This window comes from Castor canadensis, chromosome 11, assembly GCF_047511655.1.
Source record: "Castor canadensis chromosome 11, mCasCan1.hap1v2, whole genome shotgun sequence".
Taxonomy (NCBI): domain Eukaryota; kingdom Metazoa; phylum Chordata; class Mammalia; order Rodentia; family Castoridae; genus Castor; species Castor canadensis.
Genome location: NC_133396.1, coordinates 17,932,789 through 17,952,634, shown reverse-complemented (window position 1 = coordinate 17,952,634; position 19,846 = coordinate 17,932,789). Strand labels below are relative to the sequence as shown.

The following is a 19,846-nucleotide window of genomic DNA, read 5'->3' as shown; positions in this document are numbered from 1 at the left end:
CCCCTAGTCCCTGCAATCCCCCAGACCCAGGTAGAGGTGACTTACCTGGGACTTGCCAGCTGGTGGGGGGTGGTGGGCCCAGTCTGTTGCTCTTATTTCCTGAGCACCCACACCTGGATCCACTCCTATCTGCACCGGGCAGACTCGAACCAGGACAGTAAGATGAGCTTCAAGGAGATCAAGAGCCTGCTCAGGATGGTCAACGTGGACATGAATGACATGTATGCCTACCACCTCTTCAAGGTGAACCCTGCCCCTGGCCCTGCCACCACTCTGCTTCCCCCAGCCAAGAGGAACTGGCGCTCCTCCCCCAGCCAGTTGTTGTTGTTGTTTGTTTTTTTGTTTTTGTGAGACTAGGGTTTGAACTCAGGGCTTCAAGTCTGCAAAGATATGGCTCTACTCTTGAGCTATATCTCCAGTCCATTTTGCTCTGGTTATTCTGGAGATGGGGTCTTGAGAACTATTTGCCTATGCTGGTCTTGAACTAACATCCTCCCCAGCTCAGCCTCCCAAGTAGCTAGGAACACAGGCATGAGCCATGGGCACCAGAGCCATGCCTCTTCCTGAAGAAAGGCACCTAGTTACCTTTTCCCCCTCCCCTGAAGCCAAGGGCCCAGAACCTTCCTTGCCTCACAAAGTGAGAAGTAGAGATGTGTTTATGTCTCTCAGTTTGCAGGGCACTGCTGCTACAAGTGACTGTATGTGGCTTGCACACAGGAGCACAGTCATGAGTAGACACTCGTGCACACAGACCACGGGCCCACCACTGTGGCACCTGTAGCATCTCCACAGGTGTCTGTGTGGGAGCTCCAGGAAACACAGGTGAGCTCTGCACCTGTGGACCAGTGGGGCACATGGCAGACACCTGTGTGGAGGCTGACTATTACCAGTCTGTGACCCCAAAAGACAGGAGGGCTCATGGCACCTGTATCTAGGCGACAGCTCTATGTGGGCTACTCTATGAATTCTGATTCATTTATTGCTCATGGACCAGGTGTAAATGTCAGGACGTTGATGTATACACATGGAGGGGCATTGTGGCACAGGGACTCAGTCCTGCCTCAGGGTTATCATTTTCCTCCCACAGTTGATTCCTGGGGTAGGTCATGGTGCCAAGGGACAGACACCAAACTGAAGAGACCGTCCTAAAGTCCTGGCGCTGCAGTTCACCAGGCACATGGGCTGTGTCCAGAATCTGGCTGTTTTTCCACTCAGGAAACGGGGCTGTTGCTTTCCCAGCTGTAACATCATGGGGTGTGTCAATGGGCCAGGTTTCTGAGAGTCTCCCCTCCTCTGAGACCCTGCCCCCTTTTTCCCAGGAGTGTGACCACTCCAACAACGAGCGGCTGGAGGGGACCGAGATCGAGGAGTTCCTGCGGAGGCTGCTGAAACGCCCTGAATTGGAGGAGATCTTCCATCGCTACTCGGGTGAGGACCGTGTGCTGAGTGCCCCCGAGCTGCTGGAGTTCCTGGAGGACCAGGGCGAGGATGGCGCCACCTTGACCCATGCCCAGCAGCTCATTCAGGCCTATGAGCTCAATGAGACAGGTGGGTCTGGGGAAACGGGTGGTTGGGCAAAGTCCCTGGCAACTCTGAGTTCCCAGCCAGGCTAGCTCTGGTATCACTGGCTGGGACACCATCCTGGACCTGTTCCCTCGCCCCTTCCAGACTTTACTTCCGCACCTGTAAAATATCACTGTAGTGTGTCTGCCTTACAGGGTTGGATTGAAGATTAAAGGCGTGGCTTAGCCGCACTGGTGCCTCACGTCTGTAATCCTAGCTACTATGGAGACAGAAATCAGGAGGATTGCAGTTCAAAGCCAGCCTGGGCAAATAGTTAATGAGACTCTATCTCAAAAATACCCAACACACACACAAAACAACAACAAAAAACCCAGGGCTGGAGGAGTGGATCAAGTAATAGAGTGCCTGCCTAGCAAGTGGAAGGCCCTGAGTTCAGACTCCAGTACTGCCCAAAAGAAAAAGAAAATAAAAAAGCATGGCTTATGAAAGCAGTCAGTAGGTAGTCTAGTCGTTATTACTATGTTAGCGAGTCACGGGGATACGAACCTGAGGCCCCCTCGATCTCAGTCTCTTCTGCCCTTCTCTGTAGCCAAGCAACATGAACTGATGACACTGGATGGATTCATGATGTACCTGTTATCACCTGAGGGGGCTGCCCTGGACATGGCACACACTTGTGTATTCCAGGACATGAGCCAGCCCCTCACTCACTACTTCATCTCCTCCTCTCACAATACCTATCTGACTGACTCTCAGATCGGGGGACCCAGCAGCACTGAAGCCTATGTTAGGTACTGTGGTGGGGGAGCCCAGCTCTGAGGTGGATATGGGGCTCAACCCTTACTCTGGGATTCCTGGGTCTGTGTGACTCAGCCTGCCCATTGTTTTGTGGCACCCATACAACACCTTGCCTGTCCATCTGTCTGTCCGTTCCCAGAGCCTTTGCTCAAGGATGTCGCTGTGTGGAGCTGGACTGCTGGGAGGGGCCAGGAGGGGAGCCTGTTATTTACCATGGCCACACGCTAACCTCCAAGATCCTCTTCCGAGACGTGGTCCAAGCTGTGCGGGACCACGCATTCACGGTGAGCCCCTGGGACACCATGCCCAGTCCCAGGGCCTTCCTGGTGATCTTGTGCCCCATCTACAGGCCAGGGGCTCTTAGTTCTTCCAAAGGCAAGCCCTTCCCAGGGCATCGTTCATTCACCAAGTGCTGCAGGGTTAATGGGTAGAATAATGCTGATTGAGATGCTCCCTCCTCCCACAGTCATGGTTAACAAATGTGTTAATATCACCAGATTTCCAGGAGAAAACCTTGGGGGTAGGGAAGGACATTTGAGTCATGACCTCCAGCTTAAAAGCTTAGCAGTGGCGTCTACATAAACATTGCATATTCTCTTGAGGTATTCAGACCTCACCATTAGCCGGTGATGGGACAAGACTGGCAACGTAACTGACATGGTCAGTGTCATTAACACATAAAGAGTATTTATGAAAGTCATTCCCCACAGTTGCCCTCAGCTTCCCACATAGTCCTCGTGTTCCCTGAGGCCCCAGATCTGACCTCTGGCCTTCCACACACACAGTGGCCCCTGGGTGGCCCACATCCCATAGACTTGGTCCCTCTGTGTGGGTTCTCCATACAGTCCTGCCTTTGCCTTTCTGTCCTGAAGGGGGTAGAGACTGGGTATAGGGGAGGTGCTGGCAGAGGAAGGGTGAGTGGCTCTGAGCTGCTGCCCTTCCCTTCACAGTTGTCCCCTTACCCTGTCATCTTGTCCCTTGAGAACCACTGTGGGCTGGAGCAGCAGGCTGCCATGGCCCGCCACCTTCGAACCATCCTGGGAGACATGCTGGTGACACAGGCACTGGATCCCCAGAGCCCTGAGGAGTTGCCGTCTCCGGAGGTGATACTTCCAGACCCCCAGCCTTGCGGGGATGTGGGGGAGGTCTGACTGGGGTTCACCGCCCTGCCCCACTCATGCTACCTGTGGTCTTTCTCTGCCTTGACCTTTCTCTGCTCCTCTGTTCATCTGCCATTTGCCACCCCTCTGTCCCTCTGCTCTCACTGGCTCTCCCTTCCTGCCTAGGTCCTCTTACCTGGCACTCAAGGCCTTCTATGGCCTGGCCTTCCCTGCCCACGGTTCTGCCTCTAAGGCGTGGGTTGACACTCTTCTTCACCTGGCCCTCCCTTCCCAACCGCCTGAATTAGCCAAGTACAAACCTGAACAGAATTCCAGCTCAGGAGGGCTGGGATGTAGCTCAGCAGTAGAGAACTTGCCTAGCATGCACCGGGCATTGGCTTCCACCCCCAGCACTGCAAAAATAAATTTAAAGAAAATGTTCAGCTCAGCTGGAGCCACCTCTTCCTGGGTGTTAAGAACCTCTTCAGCTCTGGGGCCATGAGGGGCCTTCTTCCTCTCCGCCAAACCCCAGAGCATTTAGTCCTCTCTCTCAGGATGCTCATACTTTCTAAGCTCCTGGAGAGAACACCCCACCTCCTCCTCCTGCTCCTCCCAACCCCAAATATGCATCAGTGTCGATCCATCTCTATGTGGGCATGAGATTTGATTTTTGTTGTCAGTATGAAAAAACATACATAAGTTTAAAAAAATCAAACTTTGTGAAGGGTAAACTATGAAAAATGGTTTTTTTTTTTTTCTCTACTCAGGCTCACCTCATACTATTTCACAAAAAGTAACCATGTTCAAATTTCTTGTGAGTCTTTCCGGAATTTTCCTATGCATACACACCTACATACATAACAGTCTTTTATTTATTTGTTTGTTTGAGACAAGGTCTCACTATGCAACTCAGGCTGACCTCAAACTCAAGATCCCTCTGCCTCAGCCTTCAGAGTGCTGGGATGGACCACCATGCCCTGCCCTAAAAGAGCCTTTTTAAAGAATGTGTCTTTCCTTTCAATCCTGAGCCACTCTTGTAAATGGCTGCTGCTGCCTGGTATTGTGACGTTTGGAGGCACCCTATTACCTGTTCCCTACTGATGGCCTTGTAGGTTATTTCTCACTTTTTCCAAATAGAAACATTGCTTCTGTCTGTCTCCTTCCTGCCCTCAGCCCCTCTCTCAGTGGTGGTTGACTGGCCACCGGCTGCCCTGATGGGCAGGAGGTTTTCACCCGTCCACATTGGCTTCTACAGCAGCTGAAAGGCCGGGTCCTGGTGAAGGGGAAGAAGTTACCAGCTGCTCGGAATGAGGATGGCCGAATTTTATCAGACAGGGAGGAAGAGGAGGAAGAGGAAGAGGAAGAAGAGACTGTGGAGGCTGCAGAGCAGAGACGGCAGGTGAGTGAGCTCGGAGGGGACTGGATCCTACTGCAGAGCTATGGGTGGGTGAGGCCCAGAAGGGAACGGAGGTGAGACTAAGGGGCTTGAGCCAGGGGACTCCTGCTGAGACTGGTCTCCCAGGCCAAGCAGATCTCCCCGGAACTGTCCGCTCTGGCCGTGTACTGCTGTGCGACCCGCCTGCGGACGCTGCGCCCTGGCCCTGGCCCCCCACATCCCTGCCAGGTCAGCTCCCTCAGTGAGCGAAAGGCCAAGAAGCTCACCAGGGAGGCAGGTAGGAGCAAACATCGGGCATCTGGGGGCAGGAGGATGGCAGGGCCTTGCAGGCTCCTAAGAGAACCAAGGGGTGTCCTGCTCAGGAATGAGGGCCCAACCCCAGGCTAGGTGTGAGTAGATAGCCTCAGATGGGAGAGAGGCCTGTGTCTGCCTTCTTAGTCAGTGCTCATGGGTTAGTGGTAGATGAGACACAGATGGGGTGATCAGTCAGGCTGTGGTGGGGGCTGGAGAGCCCAGCAGGAAGGACTGAGAAGGAAGCCTTCCTGGAGCAGGTGGTGCCTGAGAAGATGTGTCACCTGAAGAGTGAAGAGGAAGTAGCCAGGTGGAGAGGGAGAAGGGACTTCCAGACAGAACAGGTTATCTGAAGGCCAGGAAGCATGACCTATGGCAAGGATTCAAGGAACACACATGGAGGAGGGTGTAGGCAGGATGAGTGATTAGTGACACGGAATGTCAGCCTGAGGCCAGGTGTTCAGTGTGGGGACTGGGGAATGTGGGAACTGGGGGCTGGGAATGCAGTGCCAGGCTGTGTGGCCAGAGGGCGTCCCTGCCTCTCTCTGGCCTCAGCAGCCTCCTCCATGAGTCCTCTGTCACCCTAGGTCAGAAGAGAGTGAGGAGCTTGGGGGGAGGGATTTCTATCACAATACTGGCCCAAACTCTGCCCCAGGGAACAGTTTTGTTAGGCATAATGCTCGCCAACTGACCCGTGTGTACCCACTGGGGCTGCGGATGAACTCAGCCAACTATAACCCTCAGGAGATGTGGAACTCCGGCTGTCAGCTGGGTAAGTGGGAGCTGCTGGGTACACTTTGGGGGGATGGGGTGCTAGGTTGTGTGGTTTCTGTGTGGTTTCCCGGGCAGTGGGTAGCTTCAGCAGTGAAAGGGCTACATGGCCTTCCAGAAAGTAGAAAAATGCATTTTGTTGATAGTATTTAAAAAGCTGTTGGCAATATAGATGGGAAAATCAAATCAGGCTCATTTGTTCTCGACAGTGTCACATTTTTATAAAGTTAGACATTAAAAATTTTTACTCCCCTGTGTTCCCCATACACATAAGCCATCTGGTAGGCCCACTAAGTCAACATTGATAAAAGTGGGCTCTGAGGGACACTGAGCCCTGCCAGAAGAAAGGAGCATAGCCCCTTGGGGGTAGGTATGGAAACCCCAGTTCCTCAGACCCTAGCTGTGACCTAGGCCTGGCCTTGAGTGTGGAGGCTTCTCCAGCACCTCCCACCCTAATCCCACCCTCCTATCCTTGAGGGATGGCAGGGAGAAGGTACAGGTGACAGTGAGGACTGGGTCTTCTAGCTGTCATGAGCCCCTCTCTGTAAGTCCTGGTGGGAACAGGACAGCACTAACCAGACAGTAGGACTCTGGGGTCCCTGTGGAGAGGAACCAAGTCCTCTCTCCAGCATGGTCATCCACTGAATCTGAGCAGTGAGGAAAGGGCCACTAAGAGCCCCCGCTCAACCCTGCTATCCACAGTGGCCCTAAACTTCCAGACCCCAGGCTACGAGATGGACCTTAATTCTGGGCGCTTCCTCGTCAATGGGCAGTGCGGTTATGTCCTGAAACCTGCCTGCCTGCGGCAACCTGACACAACTTTTGATCCCGAGTGCCCTGGACCTTCCAGAACTACTCTGACAGTCCAGGTCAGTAGCCAGGACCAAGCTCCAGCCTGAGGTCAAGGCTAGTTCTGGAGAGATGCCAGTCTGAAGGGGAAGGAGACACGGGAGACCAAGGATAGGCCTCGCATGAGGCTGGCCTGAATATTTGCATCTGAGTGCCAAGGGTAAAGGAATTCTCACCCTGGCAGAAGGCCAGGGTGGCATGGGCTCCAGCAGGGATAACGCACAAGCTGCCGTTTCTCCTTTCCTCAGGTACTGACTGCCCAGCAGCTACCCAAGCTGAATGCTGAGAAGCCCAGCTCCATTGTGGACCCCCTGGTACGTGTGGAGATCCATGGAGTGTCCGCAGACTGTGCTCGAAAGGAGACTGACTACGTACTCAACAATGGTGTGTGGGCAGCTGGTGGGAATGGGGTGAGGTGGGCAGTCAGGAGAGGAGGGCAGGCGAGCCTGACAGCCATGCCTGTGCGCCAGGTTTCAACCCCCATTGGGGGCAGACCCTGCAGTTCCAGCTGAGAGCCCCAGAGCTGGTGCTGGTCCGGTTCGTGGTAGAAGATTATGATAGCACCTCTCCCAATGACTTTGTGGGCCAGTTTACACTGCCTTTCAACAGTTTAAAGCAAGGTTGGTGGAAATGGGTGGGGAGGGAGCAAGATGAGGTCCAAGCTTCCTGGGTCCTGTTCATCTTTGAGTCTGTTTTTCCTGGGGCTGAGGACCATCTGATTCCTGGATGCCCCCCTCCCCACAGGGTACCGTCACATCCACCTGCTTTCCAAGGACGGGGCCTCGCTGTCTCCAGCCACACTGTTCGTCCACATCAGCATCCAGCACTCTTCAGGGCCTGACTGACCTACCAGGGTCCTGCAGGTGCCAGTCAGCACTGCTGCACAGAGCCCTGTTCTCTGCAGTGAGGGATCTGGGAGTAACAGCCCCTCAAGCCCACTTATCCCACTTGCCAGGTGCTGGCCTCTCCTGGGTGCTGAGGGTTGCTGGGTTCCTCCTGAAGGACTAGCCTGTGATCTGTGCTCTGTCGACCTGATCACTTGACTTTAATGGACTCTACCCCTGGGGTTTTGAAATGGCCCAGCTCCCCTGGTCTCAGCCACCCCTTCTTGGTGGCTTCTGAAGATCCAGGCCTGCTGCTGCTAGACTTGGGTAACAGAACGCCTGCGAACCCTCAGCCCCCTAGCAGTACCATCCTAGCCTGTCCCCCACAAGGGGATGTCTCCATCCTGGGCATTATCTAGCCCCTCAGCCCTCCTCCCCTGCTGCTCTTGAACGTGAGCTCCCCCTCCTTTCCCCTCCCTTTCTGAAAGCAAGAAGGGAGAATAAGGGAACACCGAAGCAGTGCCCTAGGGAACTCTACATTAGGTTTGTAATTTGTGTCATAGAAGAGCCCTGAAGAGGGCAGTAGAAGGGTATCTATTTTTAAAAATAAAGAAGCAAATTTACTTTATCACCCCCAGCGAGAGCACCTCTATGGCGCCACACTAACAGGCTTATGAAGAGGGACCAGCTGGAGTGATGCAGCCCCTTGGGCCTTTTCCCCTGGTGGGACTTGGATCTATCTACAACAGCTAAGGCAGTGGCCATAGGAGATGCTATGGCTCAAAATAGCCCTGACCCCTACTATTGGCTTAAAGCTGCTACCAGTGTCACAAGGCTGAGGACACTAATTCACAAGGTCATCTCCCCTGATACACATAAGTGGCCTAAATGGGGAGGAGGCAGGACCTGAGTCCCTTTCCAGGCTCAGCTAGTTCAAGACCTCTTGTCTGTTCTGGAGGGCACATTCCAAGAATATGGGCCCCATTCCTCCAGCCAACCAAATGAAGGCCTAAAAAGTAGAGGGTGGCCTCTGTGACAATGGTGAGAGTGTGAGGTATCAGTTGATAGGATCTGAGAAAAACCCTGGGCCTAAACCTGTCACAAAGGGAACTTTATGGGATTAACTGTGGAGTTATGGCAATTTAGGTTCCACTAGGCAGCAGTAACAGCACAGGACAGGGGAAGAGCTTGACATCCTGGGTTGGGGTTAGACTAGGCCTTGCATTAGCCCCAAGCCTGGGCTGGGGCAGTCTCCACCTTCCTGTAGCCAGAGGCAGGAAGTGCTGGCTTCTCTCTGCTCTTGGTTCCTGGGAGTGGCATTTGGTCCTGATGGATTTGTGTGTCTAGAGGATGACCAGGATCTGAGGGGCCTGGAAGGACTGGACTAGGCAGCCCAGGCAACTGGTACCCAGGGCTATCAGGAGAGCCAGGCAGCCCCACGGTGGGTGCTAATTTTAGTGTATGAAGAACAATTTGAGTTGTTTAGCCCCTAAAGGATCAGCTCCCTTCAGGGCCTGGCTAGGGGTTCTGTCAGGTGTAAAACAGGCCCAGAGCCAAGCCCTCACCCTGCTTCTCTTTGGTTTGGCGTAACAAGAGGCAGGGTAGATGGCTAGGATGAGAGCACAGAGCTAGCAAACTGCATAGAAAGAGCCAGAGTCTGGGCTGGGGAGTGGCTCAGGTGGCAAGAGTGCCTGCCTAGCAAGTGTGAGGCCCTGAGTTCAAATCCCAGTGCCAGAAAAAAAAAAAAAACTGATGGTAAAAGAGCCAGAGTCCTTAAGGCCAGGAAGGGCACAGGAACTAAGCATGGGAGGTAGAGGCAAGGAAAACATCAGTTTTAGTTCTGGAGGCCACTCATAGGATTGTTCTCCCAGTCAAAGCTATTAGGGGAGGAATGAAGCTTGAGCTTTTGGGAGCCAGAGTGCCTGGTTAGGGCAGGGATACAGGGTTAGGGGTCTAGATGTCAGCCAGGCCCCAGAACTCCATCTGTTCTACTGCCACCTGCCAACCAGAGAAATACCAGGAGAGATGGGTTTGTTCAGCTGCTTTCTTTATTAGAAACAAGTGAGATGTACTGAGCAGAACAATGCATTTGGTATTTCTTCCCCCACCCTGGAAATGGATGCCCCCTTACAGCCCAAAGAAATGCCAAGATAAAAAGTTGAAGCTTCCCCCCACCCTGTCCCCAGGTGTGGCACGTGCCTGTAGCAGTCAACATTTTGATGGAATTGTCCTAAACAGCCTTCCCAGGTGGTCTGTTGCAGGCCTGCCTTCACTTTGCAGCAGGGCAAAACCAAGGCTTTGGTCTCCTCTGTGCTGGGGCAGGTAGACCAGGCCACAAGAAGGCTGCCTCCAGAGACACTCCTGCCCTCTCCCCTAACCTGATAGTCCTTTTCTCCTAGACCATGAAACTGGTGAAGGCCTTTGGGCACTAAGGTTGGTTAAGTGCTAGTCATCTTTGGGGAAGGAACTCAAGACCATAGGGACAACTGCCTTTGGGCTTCAGAGAGCCAGCTTAAGTAAGGGGGGGTGCAAATGACAGCTAGAAGAAGAGTTGCAGGCAAGGCCTGAAACTTTCCATTAAAAAAACAGGTGTTGAGTAGCTTGGCATGGGCCAGACTTCAGACACCATCATCTTCAGAAATAGGTTTATGTGGGGAAAATAAGCCCTATGTAGACCTCTACCCAGAGCTAAGGCCTCCTTTCTTCCAGGTTCTCTCCCTACACAGACTGCAGGCTAAGGCCAAATGTAGACCCAATCCAAAGGCAGGAGGTAAAGGTCATCTTCAGAACATGGCAGCCAGGAGGACTGGGTGGCAAAGGGTGGAGGCCAGGTCCAGAGAGGCCTCTCAACAGTGGCTGCCTGGGGCAGGTCAACTTGAAGGACCCAGGGTCCTACTTTTGTTGGTTTAAGCCTGCCATGGTACCTTCATACTACAAGGCTTCTGTGAACCCCGTGATGGTGTTCTCTGGTCCAAAATTCCAGAAGGGGGCAAGTGAAGAACCCAGGATGGTTTGGATAAAAACAAGACTAAGAGCGGCCCCTAAGCTGACTCCTGTAGATCTGGATTGACCCCCACCATGAAGACCCAGCAGCAGGCCTTGGTTTTGAGGAGGGAGATACTGGGGCCTTTGCCAGATCTGCTTCTTCCAGAGCAGCCACCTGAGACTCACTCTTCCCATCCTATGACCAAGGTCACCAAACAAAAACTCACTCCAGAGACATGTGTACCCCAAATCTGAGAAGCAACTTGAGCCTAGACCTGGCTCAGGGAGCTTTTCAAGTTCCAACTCTTGCCCAAGGTAGAAAAGACTTGAGTACTTTGTTCCTTGATTCTTAGAGGTCTGGGCTGGATGAATGTGCCGCCCTTGGTGCTCTGAGTCTGATGTCTGTATAGTTGTAAGGCACCCCAGCCTCTCTGACTCTTCCTGTCTGTGGAAGTCGGTGAGCATCTTGCCAAGAACAGCAGCTTCTTTGGTCTGGGTATCTTGGAGTCAAAGGTCACCCACCTTTGATGGTGCCTAGTTTGCAGCACAGGACAAGGGGGGAGAAGGAAGACCCCCAGAAGCCTCTAATGAGAATCCACCACATGAGCTGCTGCCTGCAGCAGCAGTCTGCAGAGTGGGCAGCATTCCCATGGAGGCACAGCCTCCATCCCAAACACAATTTCCTCCAGCTTTGGCAAACCACACCAGAACATACAGCAAATCCCCGTTGGTCTGTAGAGTGGCTTCAGTTTGTGGGAAGAGGGTGAGCCTGGCTTCAGGCTAAGGCTTCTTTTCCCTACAAGAAGCTGAGAGGTGAAACAACAAGGAAACTTCCTGCACACATCATGCTGTCCCTCAGGGGTTTCTCCTAGAGCAAGAATTATGAGGAAGCTGGATGTGGCTTGCTGACAGTTCACAGCCCAATCCTCCCAGGCCACTTGGCTGAACACCACTAAAGAATGCCAATGTGGGCAACCATGTGACCAGAAGCTTGGTTACTTCTGGAGACCCTGGCAGCACCCATACCCACCACTGCCATCACAAAAATCCGCAAAATAGCATCATTGAAAACCACTTAGACAATGGCAACATTGCCAAGTCCAGACATGCCTCTAGGCCCCACTCCTTGCTGCATTGTGGGCCGTGTGTCCTCGAAAGGAGACATAGAGAGGAGCACAGCAAGAGATGGCTGACAGGCTAGAAGGCACATGCCAGACGCTGGGGCTGAAAAGGCCTGGGTATCAGTCCATGTCATCTCTGTCCAGCTACCCTGGTGACAGCAGGGTGCTGGTTCTTTGCTCTAAGATGAGCTAAGTGGGCTTGCACTGATGGGGTCTCCACAGGGTCCCAGATACTACAAGGAGGTCCGAGGTCCTCTTCAAACTACCAGTCACCCCAGGAAGTAGAAAATGCAAACTCTCACAGGGGGTGTATCCCTGTAAGTTTGGCAAAAGGTGGCTCAAGAGCCCTTTTTACCACCTGGCAGGATGACTTCCTAAAGGAAGTAGACCCAGGGCATGGAAGAGGGACTTGATTAACGAAATCAGCCTCCATGATTGTCCACACTGCTCAGTCTCAGAATACAGAAAAGGTCTTCTCCCTGTGGAAAGGGTCCTGGAAAGGGTCAGCCCCACTCAGTAGCTCTACCACCCATCCTGAGAGAAGTGAGCCCTCTCTGGAACTGGCAGAGCCCCCTCCCCTTTCCTCTTACCTCAAAGCCAGTTGATCCAGCTGAAGTGGAACTGGAGGAGGTTCCCCAAATTCTCTTTCTCCTGCTCCCCCAAGAAAAGCCAAGGCCTACTTCTGAAGGAAACAATGAACTGTACCAATATCTGCCTGTCTGCCAGTGCCCTTGGGTTCTAATTCTGAGGAATGACTGGATTCAGCTTTTCATTAGAGACCAAGCATCCTTGTACATTTGGAACATGAAAGATATCTAAAATATATATATATATATATAATATATATATACTTTTATTATTCACCCGTTAACTCCATAATATGCCAATCACGAGCTAGTTTTCAGCAGTTACATTCCCTTGATCACGGCTGCATGAGAATGTGATTAATTGGAAAACAGGGAGACCAGAGACACGGCCAGAGGTGACATCACGCAGCCTACGCCATTGCAATATAATTGTCAAGTTCGTTGGCGGTTTGGTAAAGCCGGTTCAGTTCTGTTCCCTTTGGCAGGGATTCTTACATTTGTGAAAGTTGGACCAACAAGTGGTGGGGCTCCATTTCCTGGTTTGAATTCTCAGTGGCTTTATCCAGAACCTCACTGGCAGTTGGTTACTGTAACACCAGCCCGACCTAGGAGAGCCAATGGAGAGGCAGAATTGAGTTGACAATACCTAATTCTCCCGCCTCTTCACCCAGTTCTGAGGTTTCACCCCACTGAGCTTGCAGAACGACACTGGACCTGTCACTCAACTTCCATGCCAGGTTTACACTTCTGTCAGATCCTTAAAGGAAAGCAATGACAACATCCTGAGGACACTAGGCCAAAGGCCTCCCTTCAGCTCACGGGACAGCATCTGGTACATGCTGACCATACCCATGCCCTTGGGCCACTGTCAGGAGCTGGGAAATGAAGGGCTTAGGAAGGGCCACGCTGGAATGAAGGTGGTAGCCACAGACAGACAAGACAGATTCCTAATCTCCTGTCTAAACATGGGCAACTTGACCCAGTTTCTTCAGAGGGTGTGGAACATCCTACCTCATCTAGACAGGTGGCTCAACTGGCAGGAAGAGAAGCCAGAGATGACCTTGCTCAAATGAGGCTATAGGGCCTAGCCCTATGCCATCCTCACTGGTTGCTTAGAGGAGAAATACTGACCTGCTAGTCTGGCCATCAGAGGAAGATTTTTCAAGGATGTATCCCAGACCCATGCCCTATTTTTGCTGGACTCTGGCTGCACTGCTCATACCTTCTCAGCCCCCATGCTGGGGCACTTCCAATTGTATAGGTAATACTGCAGGTTGCCGTCCCCTATGCCAAACTTGAGCTTCTCCAGGAACGTTTTGTTCTCCATGAGATCCAGTGCATTGAACACATCAAATCCTTTCTGCAGGGCAGCAGGAGAAAGGAAAACAGGTGAAGACAGAGGATGGCCACCTCCCCTTCCAACCCCCTGCAATCATCTCAACACTATCCTATAGGCGGCCATGGAAAAATGGTTCCTTGGAAGCTCCAGTGGCTTCTGGGTTGAATCCATACTCCAGCTATCCATGTATACTTCCTAAGACAGTCCATGCACCACCTTCAACCTGGCCTCTCCTCAGTGTCCCTTCAAGTGAACATTGTGGGCTCTGTGTGCAGGCTACTGCTCCTGCTATTTCCTGAAACACAGTCCTCACTGGAGACCAAGCCTGGAATTCCTTTCTTTTGAGAAGCCAGCTCCTATCATAGCTTCCTTATATCATAGCCACCCAGCTCTCAGGCTCTTGGTGTGTCCAGCTGACTATAGGACAGTGTATATTGCTTTGAGTGTTTTTTGATAAGGACACTTTTCAGATCTTTTTTCTGGTGGTTCTGGGGATGGAACCCAGGACCTTGCACATGTTAACCAACTGCTCTTCCACTTGAGCCACACTCCCAACCTTTTTGTTTGTACTTTGTTTTTTTGAATAGGGTCTCATTCCTACTTTGCCAGGGCTGGCATCAAACTTTTGATTTTCCTCCTTCCTCCTTCCATGTAGCTGGGACTATAGGTAAGTACCACTATGCCCAGCTCAACACTTCCCAAATCTCAGCAAATTGATGAGAAGCTCTTATGGGGCAGGGACTGGCCTGCCCACAGGGATGGACTCACTGGTGGAGGTGACAGTGCTGGGGTAGATGACTGACAACCTGTGCTGTCTAGTCAGTTGCTTCAACTACTCATGGTGACAGAGACTACTCTCTTCTTCCCACACCCAGAAAGCTGTAAAAACCCACATCCTGGGACAGGCTGCTTTGAGTTTGGGGCTGAAACTGCTAGTACCCTGCCTAAGAGCAGGAAGGTGAGGGGATTTGAAGCCTCCTAGCCCATGGGCATCAAGCTCCCGGAAGCCGCACTCACCACCGCTCTGGCTCCCTCCCCTGAGATCTCCCGAGACTCTGTGGTCTGTTCCTCACCATTTTGGCGAGAACAAGGGCATCACTCATGAGGTCTAGAAGAGGGGTCTGGGTGTGAACATTGTAGAAAGAGTAAGCAGCTTTTAGACTCTTGTGGGTTGGATGGTTCATGATGGTAGAGGGAAGCGTATAAAAGCTCAGGAAATCTGTCACTTCACCATTTGCATTCTGAAGAGGACAAAAAAAAGGCAGTGTCAAACATGCATGGTAATGCCACAGCCCAGGAGAAACACGTTCTCCATTAATTGCACACCATCTTCCGGCAGCTCTGCCCCTCTCGCTGAATGGGTGGAAACTGGAAACAGATATCTAGGCAGAGGAAACACGCTGGTTGAGGGCACTTGAGGACAGAGACAGGCTGCACTGTGGGCTGAGCTCTGGCCCTCCTTCCCTGCTGCGCATCACCAGGGACCTCCTCTAATGGCTCACATCCCCTAGACTGTCTCCCGCATCTGGCCAGCACTACTGAAGCTGGGATAAGTGGGGCAGCAAAGGTCCACTTGGCTACTGACTCAGAAGAGCTTGGTGCCCTCTATTCTGTGTTATCAAGGGGGCAGGGGAAGGCGGGGAGGGTTAAGCCAAGACTGAGGAAATCTTTTCAAACCCAAGTTATGATGCCTTGTCTTTCACAGGACTAAACATGGAGGGTCTAGGAAGAATAGAATGCCAATACCTGGTCCTGAGTAACCTGACTGCTTTAGGGGCTGCCTCTCTGGGAACTGTTCTCAGACTTACCTCTACCACGAAAGTGTCAATGATGTTCTCCTGGGGGTAGAACCAGTGTTCTACCTCTTCCTGGCTCATGATTGGTGTGAGGTGAAACTGCTTCAAGTACCTGGTGAGCAGCTGGTGCACTACTGGAATGTCTTTTTTTTCCATTGGTCGCAGTCCAGCTGTCTTGGGAGTCTGGAATGTAGAAGAGATAGTGTCAGGTGTGCCCACCACCCTGGATCTGTCCTCCCAGACCCTCAAGAGATAATCTGGTCATCCTCAGTAACTCCACTTATGCCCTGGGCATACAGATTCTGCCTGACCCTGCTTCTGCAGATCTTCTGGCCCTTTTCCTCCTAGGCATGGCTGCCATCCTGGCTGAGTCCGTTGTAGTAATCTCTCATCCACGTTTTCTTATGCTATCCTAAGAAAACACAAGCCCTGTAGTCCTCTCTGGTTTCACTCACAACAAAGCACAGGGGCCAGCTAGTCATTCTGGCTATACCTTCCATCTGTCTAGCCTAGATGTCAACAGGGACAGTGTTGCCACTTGGGACATTTGACAATATCTGGAGACATTGCTGGTTGTTATAACTGGGGGAGGAGTATACTGGCATCAAGCGGGTAAAGCCAAGGTTGCTGTTAAGCATCCTGCAATGCACAGGACAATCCCCATGACAAAGAACTACCTAGCCCAAAATGTTAGCTGTGATGATTGAGAGAAACCCTGCCTGCACTTTGGATGTGTCCAGGACTTCCCTATTACCACCAACACAGCACCACTTCTGGGTCCCAGTGAAGTCATCCTCTGAGCTCTCACAGTCTCCTCACACTAAGCTGTAGCTGCTGTCTTCTATACTCATGCCCATCTCCTCTAAACAAAGCATAACCCAGATAGACTGCAGCACCAGAAGGTCCTCCCAGCAGTACACTGCTGCTGGTGCTGGATGAATTTAGAAGAATTTAGAAGAAATGCACTGGGTGCCAGTGGCTCATGCCTGTAATCCTAGCTACTCAGGAGGCTGGCAGTTTGAAGCCAGCCTGGGCAAATAGTTCTCGAGACCTTATCTTGAAAAAGCCCTTCACAAAATAGGGCTGGTAGAGTGGCTTAAGGTGTAGGCCCTGAGTTCAAGCCCCAGTACTGCAGAAAAAAAAAAAAAAAGAAATGTACCCAACTCCTGGGATTTTCAACTAAACCAGTCCCCCTACCCCCCGCCAGCCACAGCCACAGCCACAGACACAGACACACACACTCTCTCTTTTTTTTGGCAGTACAAGGGTTTGAACTCAGAGCCTTAGTTTTCCATGCTCTGCCACTTGAGTCACTTCCGCAGCCATTTTGTTTTTAGATAGCAACCCCCAACCCCATCCTCCTGCCTCTGCTGGAATTACAGGCACACACCACCACACCCAGTCCAATTGCTTTTTCTTGGAAAAATGCTTCAGTAGAAGGAAACCACATGATCCTATGAACCAAGTAGTAGGGCTGATAGACCTTCCCCAGAGGCTCAGTTCACAAAGGTGGGGCTGGGTCAAATGGAAAACAATGGAGTCACAATTGATATGCTTGTTGCTGCCTGATGCAGCTGCTTCCCAGGACAGGGATGGCTTTTACAGCTTCAGTTTGGGACCTCTAGCCTGAAAAATTCCTTGCTAATCATGACCTCTTTAGGGAATACTTAGTAACCTCATTCTATATGGCAGTCCCCACAATGATACCTCGAACCCTAAACTGGAAAGTCACACTGTGTTTTGGGGTTCTCACCCCCATGTGGGAAGATTCAGACATTCTTCAGGTTACCATACTCTTTAACAAGGCTGTCTGCCTACCTAAAACGCAGGGTATACCTGCCATGATAACATAAGGAGAAAACACCAACAGGAGGACCTCCGAATCTTTTCTTTTTCTGCTTCCCTTTTTGATATAGGATCTACTTATCTTCCCTAGGCTTGCCTGGAACTCTCCATCCTCCTGTCTCAGTCTTCGAAGTGTGGCACTATGATGCCCAGCTTCTCAAATCTGTTTTTGGCAATGCTGCAGAATTCTCAAGATGGGACACTAATGACCCAATCCAGTGGCAGATTAGCTCATGCCAGGGTGATTAATCCCATCTGGAGGTAGATGAATCCAGGTGGGCAGCCCTCTGAGCAGCAGGCACTTTTAAGTGTGCTGACTGACAGTTGAGCAGAAGTGCTTCAAGGTAAGAGAAGAGATTTCAGAATTCCTAGTTCAGGATCCTGAAGCTAGGCACAACTGGAGAAGAAAAGCACCTGTTGCTTTGGGAAGCCAGGCAGACTGACACCCAGAATAGAAAACTAGCCAGATACAGGATGCCCAAATCTAGGCTAAGGGATTAGGATTAGAAAACTGGGCTTCCCTCACAAGCTTAGGCCACCCCTCCTTTTCCTTGACTTGGCAGAAGGGAGCAGGACACTGGAGAGCTCACTTACATTGGGCTCTGGAGTGTATGTGACAAATATGAATGCTCAGAAAGTGGATTCATCTTTCTTACCTGTGCCCTGCTTAGGTTAAAATCAGGGTGTTCTCTGAGCCTATCAACAGATGGCAGAAAAGCTAGTCCAGGTACAGACATGAGAAAAAAGAAAAGTCTAACTAAAATAAAACCTTGTAGATAACAGAAGTGACTAGCCTGGAGATTACACGCTAGCTCACTTCTCTGGTAAGCAGAACCCTCCCCTGCCCTTAGCCTGCTTCTTTCCTAAGGAGGTCAGGCTTTCCGACCCCTCCTTCTGCCCTGCCCACTGCCCCAGAGCACTACTGGCCTCTGGCAGTCGGTAGAGCTTCATGGTGCGCTGCATGGTCATATTTCTGCTCAGGTGGGAGAACTTCACTTCAATCAGCTTCCGTGGGTTTAGGGACCGATGCCAGTACCTGTGGGCACACAAACATTCTATCCTCAGAGGACTCTGGCTAGTCCCATTCATTAAGAGGACAATGGCAGGGATGGTCAGTAGGTAGAATAAGAGAGACATCAGGCCCCACTTGGGCACCTACTCCAGCCTCCCCTAGTGGATGCAGAGCTACCATGGCTCCTCCTAGATTTCCTTTTTTTTTTATTGGTGGGACTGGGGTTTGAACTCAGAGCCTCCTACTTGCAAAGCAGCACTCTACCACCTGAGCCACACCTCCAGTCCATTTTGCTCTGGTTATTTTGGAGATTGAGGTCTCGCACAAACTATTTGCCCAGGCTGGCCTCGAACTGCAATCTCAGCCCCGCAAGTAGCTAGAATTATAGGTATGAGACGCTGGCACCCAGCTCCTCCTAGATTTTCTTTCTCCCTGTTTATCTTTCTCAATTTCAAAAGCCATTCTTTTGTTACAGTAGTTGTCTAGGGAGTGCAATCCTGTCTCCTGGAATCAAGTCAATGGGAAGAAAGATTAACTGTCATGCCCAGGAGACTGACTGGGAGACATGATAACTTCCTTCCTCCTCTTCCTTCTTCTCCTGATGTTTTTACTTTTCTAGTTCTCTAGGCAAAGCTTATTCAGTTGTTTCAAATAATTTTCTAAAGCAGAGGCCGTTCTTAAATCACCCAGGGATCCGACCAGCTCTCATTGGCCCACATAATATTCAAAACAAAGTTGAGCCAACCATTTAAAATTTTAGGACATTTTCCATAAAAGCCCAGGTTTTGGGGGAGTGGCTCAAATGGTAGAGTGCCTGACAAGCATGTGTGAGGCCCTGAGTTCAAACCCTAGTACCAAAAAAAAAAAAAAAAAAAAGGAACAAAAAACCCCACCACTCTCATTTGGCTCTCTTTCCAGTCTGCTGGCTCTGTACCCCTCTCCCTCACTCCTTTCTGCTCCCCCACCCTCTACCTACCATACAGTACACTCAGAAGCTCCTGGGCATGAATGGAGCAGAGTGTCAGCTGTGCCTCACACTGACCTTAGCTCCTCAACTAGAGCAGGATGCCTGTGTTTTTAAGATTTGCACAAAGAGATTTTTACCTGCAGGTGCCAACAGGCTTTGGCAACACTACCCCAGCAGTGTAAACAGCCTGGAAAATCCCCTCCAGGTGAACCCGCCGGGTTATCTCACGGATAAGGACTGGAGCCACCCTCTTAGAGCGCAGCTTCTTGTGGACACACAGGAAATTGATCTCCACCATCTTCTTCTCTCTGAAGAGGGAGGGAAAATGCCGGTGACAAGAGTTTTAACACAGAAAGTAATAGTAATTTATCTCTTCAAGCACGTGGAGCCATACCTGGCTTTTTGCTGCCACCTGCACTCAGTAGGTGGAACTGAGGCTCCTCTCCCAATACTCTACTAGCTTCTGCCAGGCAAAATGTCTGCCTTAGCTTCCAGAGCTAAGTGGGAAGCCAGCAAACACCTTCATCTGAAGGCACCACCAGCTCCCTGTGAATCCCGAAGAGTGGGATGTATGTCCAACCTGCAGCATGCCGGGAAGTGGCACAGCCCCAGAGTAAGTCAAGGGCACGGTCGACTTGATT

General features: G+C 51.4%; 2 protein-coding genes across 6 annotated transcripts in view; one reads left to right on the top strand and one right to left on the bottom strand.

The window, feature by feature from the left end:
• Positions 1-11,758, top strand: part of Plcd3 (phospholipase C delta 3) — a 46,438-nt gene extending 34,680 nt beyond the window's left edge. For 2 of the 4 annotated variants that reach the window (XM_074045602.1, XM_020171631.2), the window contains exons 4-15: positions 114-243; positions 1,320-1,548; positions 2,114-2,315; positions 2,462-2,606; positions 3,273-3,425; positions 4,678-4,821; positions 4,945-5,095; positions 5,765-5,881; positions 6,583-6,749; positions 6,978-7,113; positions 7,200-7,349; positions 7,474-11,758. In XM_074045602.1, coding sequence (XP_073901703.1) covers positions 114-243; positions 1,320-1,548; positions 2,114-2,315; positions 2,462-2,606; positions 3,273-3,425; positions 4,678-4,821; positions 4,945-5,095; positions 5,765-5,881; positions 6,583-6,749; positions 6,978-7,113; positions 7,200-7,349; positions 7,474-7,574 — 1,825 coding nt within the window. In that variant the 3' untranslated portion in view covers positions 7,575-11,758. The remainder of the gene's footprint in view (positions 1-113; positions 244-1,319; positions 1,549-2,113; positions 2,316-2,461; positions 2,607-3,272; positions 3,426-4,677; positions 4,822-4,944; positions 5,096-5,764; positions 5,882-6,582; positions 6,750-6,977; positions 7,114-7,199; positions 7,350-7,473) is intronic. The other 2 variants (XM_020171639.2, XM_020171648.2) reach the window with 2 other exon arrangements.
• A 730-nt stretch (positions 11,759-12,488) lies between these two features.
• Positions 12,489-19,846, bottom strand: part of Nmt1 (N-myristoyltransferase 1) — a 31,996-nt gene continuing 24,638 nt past the window's right edge. For both annotated transcript variants that reach the window (XM_020171662.2, XM_074045603.1), the window contains 6 exons: positions 19,343-19,513; positions 18,154-18,262; positions 15,394-15,564; positions 14,659-14,826; positions 13,469-13,606; positions 12,489-12,851 (listed from right to left, as the gene is read on the bottom strand). In XM_020171662.2, coding sequence (XP_020027251.1) covers positions 12,831-12,851; positions 13,469-13,606; positions 14,659-14,826; positions 15,394-15,564; positions 18,154-18,262; positions 19,343-19,513 — 778 coding nt within the window. In that variant the 3' untranslated portion in view covers positions 12,489-12,830. The remainder of the gene's footprint in view (positions 12,852-13,468; positions 13,607-14,658; positions 14,827-15,393; positions 15,565-18,153; positions 18,263-19,342; positions 19,514-19,846) is intronic.